The 14,453-nt window shown below is 39.0% G+C and overlaps 1 protein-coding gene across 1 annotated transcript in view; it reads right to left on the reverse strand.

Annotated features, from left to right (window-relative positions):
* Positions 1–3,047: 3,047 nt before the first annotated feature.
* Positions 3,048–14,453, reverse strand: part of ascc3 (activating signal cointegrator 1 complex subunit 3) — a 224,412-nt gene continuing 213,006 nt past the window's right edge. The window contains exons 38-42 of the mRNA XM_084088603.1: positions 12,921–13,072; positions 10,077–10,203; positions 6,875–7,081; positions 3,992–4,167; positions 3,048–3,644 (exon numbers count right to left, since the gene is read on the reverse strand). Of these exons, the coding sequence (XP_083944729.1) occupies positions 3,503–3,644; positions 3,992–4,167; positions 6,875–7,081; positions 10,077–10,203; positions 12,921–13,072 (804 nt within the window). The 3' untranslated portion in view covers positions 3,048–3,502. The remainder of the gene's footprint in view (positions 3,645–3,991; positions 4,168–6,874; positions 7,082–10,076; positions 10,204–12,920; positions 13,073–14,453) is intronic.

Consider the following 14,453-nt stretch of genomic DNA (forward strand, 5'->3'; position numbering starts at 1 on the left):
AGCGTCCTGAAAGCGTTCCTGCCATTCCCAATTCCCAAACTCTTTCCTGCTGTTCCTCAGATGTTTTACACGCAGACCTGAGACAAACACACCTTCATGATTATGATTAGTTTGTCTAATCCGCAGCGAGTCTTAATTTACACACATGAAATCCACTCGGGCCCAGAATCTCTTCATTAGAAAGTTCCTTCCATCAATCCATCCATCAGATGCGCATAATATTCCTGGAAAACAGCAGATTCACGTTCATTTCTCTTCCGACTTTGAAATGCACGTGTCGTTTGAGGAAAACGCTCGAATTTATGAACTACCACACATTTAATAACATTATATTAACAGTTTATTATCTTAAACTGCGCATTTTTCTTTCTACAGATAGTTTTAATATATCTACTCTATTTCTCTGCATGCGGGAATGTCACTGAACGCATCTGACTATTTCGCCTTTATAACATCATCATTTGCTGAAGTAAAACTTTAGGCTAAAACTTGCACGTCGTCTTACCTCATATATCAGATCACACTGCAAGCTCGCGCTGTCTTCATAAATCCATAACTCCACAACGAGAAATATCCAGACTGGCGTTAATTCGCGCTGAATTCCACAGCAAACACGGGAAACATCTTTGTATCCAGAAGGATCGTGTTTGGAGGAGTTTGCTGAAGTCTTTCTGTCTGGCTAACACTCGGACCCTCCCCTGATCTCAGCTCATTGGACACTGAAGGACCAGACAGGATTTTCCCATTGGATCACATTCACTAGCGGCCGATCCATGAGGATTGGAATCAGGATTTGTTAGAAGCGCTGACCTCTGACCCATAACACACTATGAATAACATTTGCATTTAAATCTATCTATCTATCTATCTATCTATCTATCTATCTATCTATCTATCTATCTATCTATCTATACAGGAAAACAGACTAAATTAAAATAATTTAAAATTGCTGCAAAATTAAAATAATGGAATGTTCGCCAAATTATCCTTTGTTAAAATAATAGCATTAATCAAATCACCTAAAATATAACCATTTTATATATATAAAATATGAATACAATACATAATTAAATGTAGGCTATAGTACACACAAACATTTAACTACATATCTATAAATATGCAATGTAAAAAACAAGATACAGGTGTTCATGTGCTTTTAAGGCGAGACACCCCAGGTGAATAGGGTAAAAAAATAACTAATAAATATTAGCATTTATTACTTCAACAGTTGATTACATTAATAATAGCAAAAAAAAAAAAAAAAAAAAATGTATTACAAGTTTTCTGAAATTTTATTCAAAGTTTAAATATGCAAATGAGGCGTTGTCTAATTAAATATGTACTAATTTGCATACATTTCTAGAACAAAAATCTGAACATTGGATGAAGTCAGGTTTAAAATGATTGTTTCATTTATTTGATATATTAGAGCCAAAGGTTTTAGAGTGGATTTTGGATATCTCTATTTATCAGAAAATACTGTCAACAGCCAAAAATAATAAAATCTGAAAAAAAAAATTAGGAATAAAATGTTGTATAAAAGCAGGAAAATTCTATATGAACAAAACCCTTTTGTAAAAACCTTCATAATATAGATGGGAATAAAAGTGTAAAGTTTGGTGTATGTCAGTGCTGTTGAAGTGGAGATTTCTGGCTCAATGTAGGAGGAAAAACTCATTTTGAGAAAACGGCCTTTAAAGATATATACTGTAATTGAAATCTACATAATGTAAAATTGATAAAGTGCTCTAAAAGATAGAGTTAAAAATGTATTTTGGATGTTTTCTGTCCACTAGTCTGAAACCCCCCCCCACTGTTTTTGCCTGTAGAGTGTCTTCCCTTAAAGGCATATTACACTAGAGCTGGTGTTATTATTGACCTGACAGCAACACAAATACAGTCAAATCAAGCCAGCGGATCTGCGGTCCACGACTCCATACAACCGAGCAGATCATAAATAGCTGATTATGGGAAAGATACAACCGAGCAGATCATAAACAGCTGATTATGGGAATAAATCCCCCTCTTCTATCAGTGTCATGCTGAATAAAGATCCAGCATTTCTCTCCAGGACGGCAGACTTTAGATTTCTTCACATATTATATCAGCCTATTTAAACCACAGTTTTAAATTTTAGTCTTTTCTGTGATATCAATGACAGCCAATATAATAATACAAAATAATAATAAAATATTTTAAGATAAATATTATATTGATAGATATTATGATAAAAATTAAAATCATTTTTAATAGGACATTTTTTAAGGGAGGAACAACAAAAAAGCCTGGTCTTATGCAGCAGATGTTGATGTGTGAATGCTGAAAGCTGTGTCTCAGGAGGGCATCGGTGTGTGTGTGTGTGTGAGAGAGAGGAAATCACCTGAAGCAGGAGAAAATCAGACAGGATGAGCCCGAAACACGAAACGCTTGATGCTGCTCTAACCTTTTCCTAAAGCCGGAATTTGCTGCTGATTAAACGGCGTCGGTGGAAAAGAGAACAATCGAAAATACTTTACAATATATGATGAAGTCCTCAGTAGGGACTCAAAACCACTGCCATTAAAACCATCGCCAATAAATCAACGCTTTAAAACAATTAAACAATTAGGGTTTTTAATCACACTGTTTCAATTTATAAGCAAGCCTTTGCAGAAGAAGAGTTTGTCAGAAGATGCACCGATATTTACAGAACTGATATTTTGTATAAACTGTGTGTCCGCAGCGCAAGCAAACCATCACATCCTTGATATTACGATTGACTATTATTTGCTTCAAACTTCATCTACTAATTATGATGAATACATATTTTTTTATTAAATGTGCTACTTTAATAGCTGCTAATTTCTTAAACTCTTTATATTAATTGGAGAAGTGATGTGTAGAAATACTCATAATAACAGAGAGAAGAGATTTAAAGATTTTTACCCCGACATGTTAAAAAAAACAACAACAAAAAAACAACAAAAACAAAAACCAAACAAAAGCATGTGGCCTGTGGGAAACTGTTAGGCACATTTGGACACGGGAAAAACTGGAAACTGTTGTGCTGCATTCAAGTGTTTTATTTTTCATATTCAACAAAACTGCTTTCCACACAGAACATTTTCATAAATTCAGAAGAAAAGAACTTTAACAAAAATATATATTTATAGTCTTAATTCGAAAACTATAATGTTTGCCCTGAAACGTACCGCAAGGTGTTATAGGCGAACTGAAAAAAAAAAATCAAGGTGAAAATCAGTAATAAGAGAAAAGAAGAGTAATGATAAGGCAGAAAGAGTGAACGTTAGATGTTTCCTCTCATTTACAAACATCTGATCTCTCATCTGAAAGTGTTACATATGGGTGAACAGACTATTTGGGCCAAATCATCTAAATGTTTAATTTAATGAAAAAATTTGCCACATGTACAGTGTATTTTTCCTAGAACTTACAAAAGCAATCGCCCATCAAATAACCCAGGCCAAAGCGTGCGCTGGTTTGTTTTTGACCGAGCTCCAGCTCACTTTGGGCCGGTTCGGCTCTCTGAGATCTCAGTGTTGACCTGCGCTGAGATGCTGGCCGGCTGGACGTTCAGACGGAGGTCGTACTGCTGATCCAGGCCCAGGTAGCTGTCGCTCATCAGGTACAGCGTGTAGATACACCTACAGGAACATTTACACATTAACACTGAGACAAAATGCCTTTCGAGTAGCAGCGTCTTGTTTCCAGTCCAAATATCTAAAAATTCATTTTTTAAGGAAGTGAGTTTTTGCTTAAAACAAGCAAAATGATCTACCAATCTACCAGAAAAATAATCTTAATTCAAACAGAAACAAGATTTTTTTTCTTACCCCATTGGCAGATAATTTTGCTTGTTTTAAGCAAAAACTCACTTAATCCCCCCCCCCCCCCATGCATCTTGATTTAAGAATTTTTTGATATTTGAATTGGAAACAAGACAAAAATAGTAAGTAAGAGAATCATTTTTGTGCATTGTGACTGCTCTTACTTCCCCGTCTTCTCCGGCGTGTAGAAGGCCACGGACACACTGCTGCGGTTGCGTATGAATCCCACGCGTTTGATGGCCAGCAGATCTTTCTTCTCAACCTCCCCGAGAACGAGGAACCAGCCTTCATCTTTGGGTTTGGGGAAGCGTGGCGCCTGAGCCCTGCTGTCCTGCCTCCTCTGAAACCAGTGGATGAATGTGAATGGAGCATCTGGGCAAGCTGATTTTAGTTTTGGGGATGGTGGTTACTCACAGTTTTTTTTTACTTTAATGCGTCGGCCTTTCGATGTTGGTGACATTGTGGGGTTTGCAAACGGATCTGACAGAGGGGTTTGAGACAGACCCAGCCCCATCTCTGCCGTCACCTGCCAGATCCAGTGCCTTGTCTCAGGGAGAAGCACGTGCTGCGGTTTCTTCTCCCCGGGGCGAGGCACCAGTGCTACAATTATCCAGTTCTGAGGATCTGGATGTTGTAAGCATTGATGCAGGGGAACTTGAGGATTCGCCACCTCATACCTCTGCTTATGAGGAGCTGATGGAGGTTGTGACTCGTGCTGTAGCTAAATTAAATATCGATTTTACTTGGTCCCCGAGACTGCTGGGCGGGAGCAGTCTCGGCCGTCTACGAGCTCCTCGCCACACAGAGTGCACCAAAAACAGAACGTCGCCACTCAGGCTCCTCCACAGTCAGGATTTCCCAACCATCCTCCGAGGAGGGTCGTAGAACAGTCAGTTTGGTTGTTCCCTGCCGGTTCGCCGGGGGCTCCTTGTCGTTGCGTAATGCAAACGACAAATGCTTCCCTCACAGGTTGGGGGGCGATCATGAGTGGTCGGTCGGCGAAAGGTCTATGGGAGGACCATCTACTTTCTTGGCACATAAATCGGCTAGAAATGATGGCAGTGTTTCGGCCTCTCAAACACTTCCTATGGGCATCAAAACCAGGGAGCTGATATCCTGTCGAGACAGGGGCTGAGGCCCGGGGAATGGAGACCTCACCCTAAGGTGGTGAAGCTCCTATGGGAAAAATTCGGTCAAGCACAAGTCGACCTATTTGCATCTTCAGAGACAACTCACTGTCCCATTTGGTTCTCCCTCATGCATCCAGCTCCAGGTATGGCCGAGGCTATACCTATATGCATTTCCCCCGATATCTTTGCTCCCGGGGGTTCTGGAGAGGGTTTGCCAGGACGGGGCCTGTCTTTTGTTAGTAGCCCCGTACTGGCCGGCACGAGTCTGGTTCTCGGACCTGGTGTCCCTTCTAGACACATCTTTGGGTAGAGATATTCGTTTTCTCCGTGGCACTCTGAGGCTGAGGCCTGCACTGCGCACTAGGGCACAGGAATGGGATTTGGCCATTGTACTGGAAGGTCTGACTTTAGCTCCCTTCGAGCCTATTGAAGAGGTTTCAGAAAACTTCCTCACTCTAAAGACTTTATTTCACCATGCTATTTCTTCTATAAAGATAATTGGAGATTTGCAAGCTCTGTCGGTTGCTCCTTCGTGCCTGGAAGATGCACCTGGTATGGTGAAAGCCTTCCTTCACCCTAGGCCAGGTTATGTTCCTAAGGTCCCTACTAATGCTGTGGACCCCATTAAGCTGCAGGCCTTTTGCCAGGAAAAACTTCATCTGCTATGCCCTGCTCGGGCCTTAGATGTCCACAGAGCTGCCCTGTGGCGAAAGTCGGATCAACTATTTGTCTGTTTCGGGTCACCCAGAAAAGGGTACCCTGCATCTAAGCAGAGAATGAGCAAGTGGGTGGTTGAGGCTCTCTCACTTGCTTATGAAGCGGCTGGTCAGCCTTCACCTATGGCTGTCCAGGCCTATTCTACCAGGAGTAAGGCTGCCTCTAAAGCTCTGTTATCGGGTGTTTCCCTTCTTGACATCTGTGATTCGGCAGGCTGGTCCTCACCACACACATTTGTGAGATTTTACAACCTGGATCTAGGCTCCACTCCGGGGTCTAGGGTGCTTGTATCTTAGTGTGCGCTCTGATTTCACACAGACATACATTGGTTATTATGGCGTCGTGGGTATAGTATTCCCACCGCGTCTCGACGCAGCTCGAGTTCCCTTAAAAGGGAACGTCTCAGGTTGTGTATGTAACCCTGGTTCCCTGAAGAGGGAAAGAGACGCTGCGTCGCCCGGCCATACTCCCTGCATTTCTGTGAACGACTTGCTTCGGCCTATCAGAAGCTAGAGCGGTCTGTTTTCCGGGTGTGCTTTATAGTTTCCTGGTCTGTGACGTCACCCGTCTATGACGCCTCGTCACACCAGTCTATACGTGCTTCATGATGCAATCGCGCAGAGGCGTTCCCACGCATCTCGACGCAGCTCAAGTTCCCTCTTTAGGGAACCAGGGTTACATACGTAACCTGAGGCGTTTCCTAACATTTCTAAATTAAGTTTATAATTTCAACAAACGAAAAATCCAAAAAAAGTTAACGAAGTGGTCAAAAAACTGAGTAACCACCATCCCCAAATCCAAACATTTGTTCTTTCATGTCACTTCCTCCTCTGCCCACACGCGGTGACATACATATATATATATACACACACATATATATATATATATATATACATATATATTCCTAACCCGACAGGTGCATGATAATTAGCTAAATAAGTACATAAATACAAATATAAATATGCACATACTAAAAAATAATAATAATAAACAAATACATAACTTATACATAACTTACTCCAATACAACACTTATTATAGACAAACGGCTACAACGTGTTGTGTGTTTGTGAGTGTGTTGGACAAACCAGTGGATGGGGGTGAATGGAGCGTCTGGGGAAGGAAAGGCTTGTTGTGTGTGTGTGTGTGTTGGACTGAAACCAGTGAATGGAGGTGAATGGAGCGTGTGTGTTGGACTCACTCTCTGCTGGCCGGTGTTGAGTCTGCGCAGGGACACCTGTAGGACGTACTCCTGATCCGCGTGCAGTGACAACCAGCTGGACTTGTCCCGGATGTTGGACACACTCGAGGGGATCGATCGCTCCGTTTGCTCCACACACTCTTCCCACCAGCCCTTCACACTCAGACTGACCTCCACCACGGGCAGCTGACTCACGTACAGCCATGCCTGACACAACAACACCATTAGCACACGCTAAACCACACGCTTTCTTTTGTATTGTATTTAATATGATGATTTGATTATTATCAATGTTGTGGGGATCGGTAAGATTTGTAATGTTTTTCAAAAAGAAGTCTCTTCTTCTCACCACGGCTGCATTTATTAGATCAAAAATACAGTACAAAAAATTGTGGAATATTATTACAATTTAAAATAACTGTTTACTATTTGAGTATATTTTAAACTGTAATTTATTCCTGTGATCAAAGCTGAATTTTCAGCATCATTACTCCAGTCTTCAGTGTCACATGATCCTTCAGAAATCACTCTAATATGAGGATTTGATGCTCAAGAAACATTTATGATTATTATCAGTGTTTTTTCTACTTAATATTTTTGTGGAAACTGTGATACAATGTTGTAATACATTAAATAATAATACATTATTAAGCAAGGACACAATAAATTAATCAAAAGTGACAGTAAAGGCATTTATAATATTACAAAAGATTTAATTGACACTTAATAATAATTATATTATACAGTGTCATAATATAATCACATGTTTCTGTATGGTTATACAGCAACAAAGCACTTATATAATTTTCAAACGATTAGTTTATAGTTAATTCATAGTTAATATATTGCAGTCTCTACATTGTTAATATATAATAATAGCCTTTATTCAAATATTGAGTTCTTCATTCCTTGTAACTATAATTACTAAAATGATAATGGTTTAATTAGCTGATGCAAAGAGTTAGATAATGTTTTTTTTAATGCTTTGTATTAACCAGATAAGTGATGTACAGTATTTTAAACCAGTAGTAAATGAGTTGTTAATGGTTATTCAGAGTAAATAGTCCTCAGTTTAAATTAGGTCACAGAAAATACTAATTGTCATTAATTAAGACATCATTAATGTCCTTTTTTTTAAATAAATAAAATGCATTAATATTAAGTGTTCCTAAAATGTTTACAAATACATTGAGCATAAATGAGCATCAACTCACTTTACACAAACATTTATTTGATTAATTTAACAACTTTTTAATGATTTCATGAATCATTATCAACTCTGGTTTAAAATGTTTATGAAGATATTCGTACGAAACAATTACAGGTACAAGTATGTTTGGATACAATTACAATACAGCAATAGAAATGTAAACTATTCACAAATTATTTTTACCATATTATATTATGTACCATAAACATGTATATCCATTAACCCTATCCCCAAAGCTAAACATAACCATGCAGTCAATACGTCAATACTGTATGTTTTTAGTCTATGCAAATGTAGGTAAATGTATGTGTGGTAGAAAACAAATCATACAAAAATACATGCAATGGAATCACACTGTTAAATATTAATATACAATACTGTTAAATATTAAAACTAATATCTTAGTTAAAGATAGGATACAAAGCATTAAAAACATTAACTCTTTACATATGAGCTAATTAAAGAATAATGATTGTGTAAATTACAGTCACAAGGAATAAAGAACTCACTAATTGTATATAGCCTATAAATATACTTAATTTAACAATGTAGAGACTACAATATATTAACTATGAATTAATTATAAACTAATGGTTTGCAAATGTTTTGAAAGCACTTTATTACTGTATAATTATCATAAAGTGTTACCCAGATTTCTATTTTATTGATCTTTCTATTCATCAAGGGCCCAGGGTAAAAAATGCAGCACAATTTCCACAAAAAATAGCATCAATGTTGATAATAATAAGAACCAATAGTGCTCAATTATTCATTGATAAGTGAGCATCAAATCATCATATTAGAGTGATTTCTGAAGGATCATGTGACACTGAAGACTGGAGTAATGATGCTGAAAATTCAGCTTTGATCACAGGAATACATTACATTTTACTGTATATTCACATAGAAATCAGTGATTTTAGATTGCAATATCAGACATTAGCATTGAAAACTCAATACTTGTAAGAAATACAAAATACAAAAGAATACAAAAGCGTAAGAAACGTAATTATTCCCAACCTTTGACCAGTAGTGTATATTACCAGTAGACTATGAAATACACCATAAAAGCTCATCACTCAACAACTGTACTAAAATAAAACACAAGGAACATGGCTAAACAAAGAACACATACAAGAAAGCGTCTGTTAGCACTGGAGACATGGAAGACGGAGGGAAAAACGGTGTAGATCACCCGGCCACAGCTATTTATGCAAGGATTACTCTCCCTCAGTGAACGAGCCGAGGACGCGGCGGCGCATGTGCTTATTTAATTATCAGGACGAGAGGAAGGGGGGTTCGCAGGAATACTGATGGGGAACCGGCGCTGGGATCCGACGCTAGCATTACCGCTGCAATTAGCACTTAGATTGGAGCTCTAAACCCTCTCATTTGGGAGGTAATTGGAGATCTTGCTGCTACCTGAGACCAGCCTGACTCTCCGTCACGCGTGCTGGTGCTGATGCGAGGGGAATGGGAATTTATTCGAATGTTTATGTTGTTAAGAGGTGATTCACAAAAGAATCAGAGTCGAGAAATGCCAATAAAACGCAGTGTCTTCGTAATACTGAGAGCCGGATCTTGGATGTTTGTTTTTACAAATGTTCTCACCACAGGAGTCAGTCACATGTCTTAAACTTTCACTTTTCATCCAAACCCCAAGTACAGAAATGCATGGAATTCTCAGCTGCTGTTACACACAGTTGTAATCAAGCTTCTGCTGCTCACAGTATACACAAGTATACACACAGTACTTAAATATTTTAATTCTGTATTTTTCACAATGCAAGGCCAATCATAGTCTATTACTTTATATACACAACTGTTCAAACGTTTGGGTCAGTAAGATTTTTTTTTTTTGTAAAGAAATTAGTACTTTTATTCCACAAAAATCATTACATTGAAAAAAAAGTGTCAAATGTCAACTTTAATATTTAAAGTTCAATAATATGAATAAATGTATTGTGAATGTTGTGTATGTAAATGACCCACCTGAGAGATCTGATTGGGCTGCAGGATCTCCTTCACCATCGACGTGAAGTTGTCCTGCTTCCCGTCACACGCAGCGATTAGCTCGGGAAGACACTCGATTGGGCCTCGACATCCACCGCTCCACCTCCTGTCCACGAAAACACAGTCACGTGACCCTCAATCACACAAGAGCCTGTTTCCCGCTGTCACAGCATGATGGATCCTGCCTGGCCTGATCCCTCTCTTACCATTTTTATTGTGTTTCCACCAAATTACACTCGCCGCGGGACGCGTCCGCACTGAAATGTGTCACGGGCGAGAGAAAACCCAACGCCGGTGATGTTAGCGTGTGCATGTGTGCCGCTGATGAGTGATGCTGATGGTGTTTGCGGAGTGAGATAAGAGATGGCGACGGGATTAGCCGCTAAGACATGTTACGCTGTCATGATCAGCGAGCCTCAGGTGAGAAGTTTAACACGCTGACGGGAAGTGAACACTCGCCTCTCTCTGGGACAACGGGTTAGGATCGGGAGAGCGGAAAACACATGGGTCGAGAGGAAGAGAAAGTCAAGACTGCTCTGAAATAGTCAACAAGGTTGCCAGTATAATATAAAATACGGAAGACATTATAGTCAAACTAAAAAACTATTCAGACACCAGATATTTTTTTACTAGTGTGTGCAGGACACTATAGTTCATTTATATAAGTGAGGATCGCAAAATAAAGTAAACTGTGACATATTATTCCCAAAAAGTCTTCATACAGTGGAGTATAAAATAATGTCAAAATGCCGGTCTTGGCAAGAATTCACGTAAACACAGTCAGTTATGTTTCAAAGTCCCCCTGTGGTGAAAATCCAGCTTTTAATGTTGTTTATGTGTCTATGTGGTGTTTTTAATATGCTTTGAGACAAACCATGTGTAAATTCATAAGTCGACTCCATTGCTGAGTATTTTCTCCTTAAAACTGCAGTGAACCAAAGACAGTCTCAAAAACACGCTTTGAAATCGCTGGTGTTTCTGACGTCACAAACTACCTTGTAACCAATCAGATCAACGTGTGATCGTCAACCAGTGGATCTCTGAGCAGAGTGAGTGAGTGGAGGCGGGGCTCATTTGCATATTCATAGAACTGCGTATTCGTATACTAATGAGGCAAGAGTGTAGAGTTACATTCAAACTATTTTAAGGCAATCTATTTTAAATTATTTGTAATTTTGGTGGTCAAAGATGAGTTTTAAGGGAAACAATTATTGACTACAGGGGGACTTTAAGTAAACGTAAACAGTTGAGAAAGAAAACGCATGTCTAACAGTATAACAGATCAGTGCGTCAGGTCTTAAAGTGACAGCAGGCTAATATACGAGCTGCCAAATTATGAGATAATATAAAAAAAAATATCTATATGGCCGTTCTTCCCTATGATATCGATGTCAAAATTGTGGCCGGTGTAAATGCTGAGTGGCTAGTAACTTTGGAAAACCGCTAGCCACAGCGGCGGGTGAGCGAACAGTTAATGTCAAGCCCTGTATGCACACATCAGATTTGACTGATTTCACATCAGGCTGCTCTCCAGGGAATCTCTACATAACTTATGGTGCAACATGTCGAACTGAATGCTGCTTATCACACTCTACTGGCCCCAGGTGGGTCTATCTGGTTAGACATACACATGTCTCCATTTGACTGATGCTGTAGGGATAAGACTGAGCAGCAAACATTAAATCTGTGAGCAAAACAACCTGACGCTAACAGCAGAACAATGGAGGGCCACACAGATGCTGTGGCCACAGCTGTCCTCAGGAGCACCTTCGGGTCACTCCTGATCAAAGCTTGTGACCTGACTAACATCTCATAACTCGTGCTGGATCACAAGCTCGCTGTGCACTCGATGAGTGACACTTTCTATAGGCACACACAGAATACTGAACAAATCCATTCACAATTAACTGGGACAAAATGTGGATCCCTTGAACAACAGATGCCATCAATTGTCCACAACAATATTTGTATATCACAATTTTTGTTCTGTTTTTGTCCACTTTTATTCCATTTACTCTTGCCAAGACAAATCAGTTTTCAGTGGATTACAGCATGTCACATCACAGGACACTGGCTGAACGCAGTTACATTTACATGCTAATTACCCAAGTGAGTTGTTTGTTAATATTAGGGGTGTGAGGATACACTTAGGTCACGAGACGAGACATTGGGTTCACGAGATGAGATCAGAAACACTATATTTAAGAAATCTTCAATGACAAAATATGACTGAAAAAATAGTCTTTTATTCGACTGAAAGTCACAAAATGCAAAACAATGCCGGTGTATTTTACTTATTTAACTAATCTAGGGTTGTCACTAACGATTATTTTGACAATTAATTGAATAATCGGATCATATTGTTTGGGGTAATAAAAACATGTGATAAAGTAGTAACTGGATTCTGGTCCGAGGAATGCGCCACTTCCGTTATTTAACGTAACCTAATATTTAATCGAGGAATCGTGACAGCCCTACACTAATCAGTTCTGCTTTCGGAGTATGAATTATCATATGCAGTAAAGGACAAGAGGGTTTTGCCACAATCTCAACTCAGTCACGTTGATATCGCGAGAAATATCGTCATGCTTTAATATCGCGAGATCTCGTCACACCCCTAGTTAATATTGATGTTGGTTAAGCATAATCTCTGATCTGTAACAGGTCCGCAGTTTTCTGTACACAGTATAGTTGACTAACACAAGCAGATTATCAAACACGTTATGGAATATTAGTGAAGTCGTCCATGTAGAAATGAGTGACGAATGTTAATGAAATAAGGAAGTAACAGACCGCGTACATGACTTTTAGAAGTATTTGTACCTGAAGACGTAGAGATCCTGCTTCTCGATGTGAGGAATTGTGAGCAGGGAGGAATCGTGAAGCCATCGGGCCTGAATGATCATCTGCACAAGGTTACAAATGCTGAGCGCAGACACGAGCCATCCTTCATTCGCCACCACATCCAGCATAGCCTGCAGAGAACCGCAGAAAACACTCAACACACGCCGTCAAAATCCAGCAAAAGCAAAACTTAACATTATATGCATGGCAGGCAGTTCAAAGGTGACGAGACACGACATTGGGTTCACGAGATGAGATGACATTTTTAAGAAACACTATATTTAAGAAATCTTCAAGGACAAAATATGACTGGAAAATCCGACTGAAAGTTGCAAAATGCAAAACAATGCCGGTGTATTTTACTTATTATTTAACTAATCTAGGGTTGTCACTAACAATTATTTTGGTAAACAATTGACAATTTTGACAATTAATTGAGCAATTGGATAATATTTTTGGGGGTAATAAAAACAGACTTAAGTGAACAATAGCCTTTAAAATGACTTAAAATACATACATAATAACAACGAGGCAATAATAAATGGTTTACATAAAGTATATAAGCAAGTAATTTTATGGATTTATAGAACAACACTGTTAAAATACATAATGTAATACACATAATAGTATAAACAATCAACTATTGTAATAAGTGCCTGCAGAAAGCGTCGACGGCCTGATGACTGTTGTTGTTACACTTTACAGCAGATCAAATCCTTCCATGCAATACATGCAGTTTCTATTCAGCGAAATCAAAACTTAACATTATATGCATGGCAGGTAGTTAACATATGCTAACAGACCTCATCCAAAAAGAAAGAACATTTATCTAGGTGAAGAACATGAAGATTTGAACTAGTTTAGACTAGCTTAGAGTAGAGAAACATCAATTTATGGCATCTGATTTTATCTTTCTGTAAATATAATCATACTTTTAGATAAACTACATGATGTTGGTATTGAGTACAAACACTCACTGAGTGAAATTAGACCATTAAGAATATCACTGAACACCATTGGTATGTCTTTATTTATATGCCAAACCGTCTTCTACATTTCCTAAGCCTCTTAGTGGCTCTGTCCCTCTCTCTTCCTCTAGCGAAGGTGAGAGTCTGCTGAGCTCAGCTGCGCTAACAAACTTAATTAATCAAAAAGTCATTTCCTCTGTAACTATGAGTAAAAAGCACCTGAAGAGCACCGGAAAGCCCTGCAAGTTAATCAAAATGCTAATGCAGTACAAATTAAAGTTGTGATTAACATTTCACAGTAGCTGCTTGAGTAAATTGAGGACAGCAACAGGATGAGATGACAAACCTTTCCGGAACGAGAGACGGACGGACAGACAGACAGCGACTGAAGAAATAACAGTAATTCAGATAGCGAACCGGAAGCTTGACCAATACACAAAAGAGGACTGGAAATAAACGAGGACGGGTGACTAGTTATCCAACAGCCGATAGGGTGGGACACGATGAACTGCGAGATATTTGACAGCTGATAGAGATTTTGTAC

The sequence above is a fragment of the Abramis brama genome (assembly GCF_963993115.1).
Source record: "Abramis brama genome assembly, chromosome: 17".
NCBI classification, from domain to species: domain Eukaryota; kingdom Metazoa; phylum Chordata; class Actinopteri; order Cypriniformes; family Leuciscidae; genus Abramis; species Abramis brama.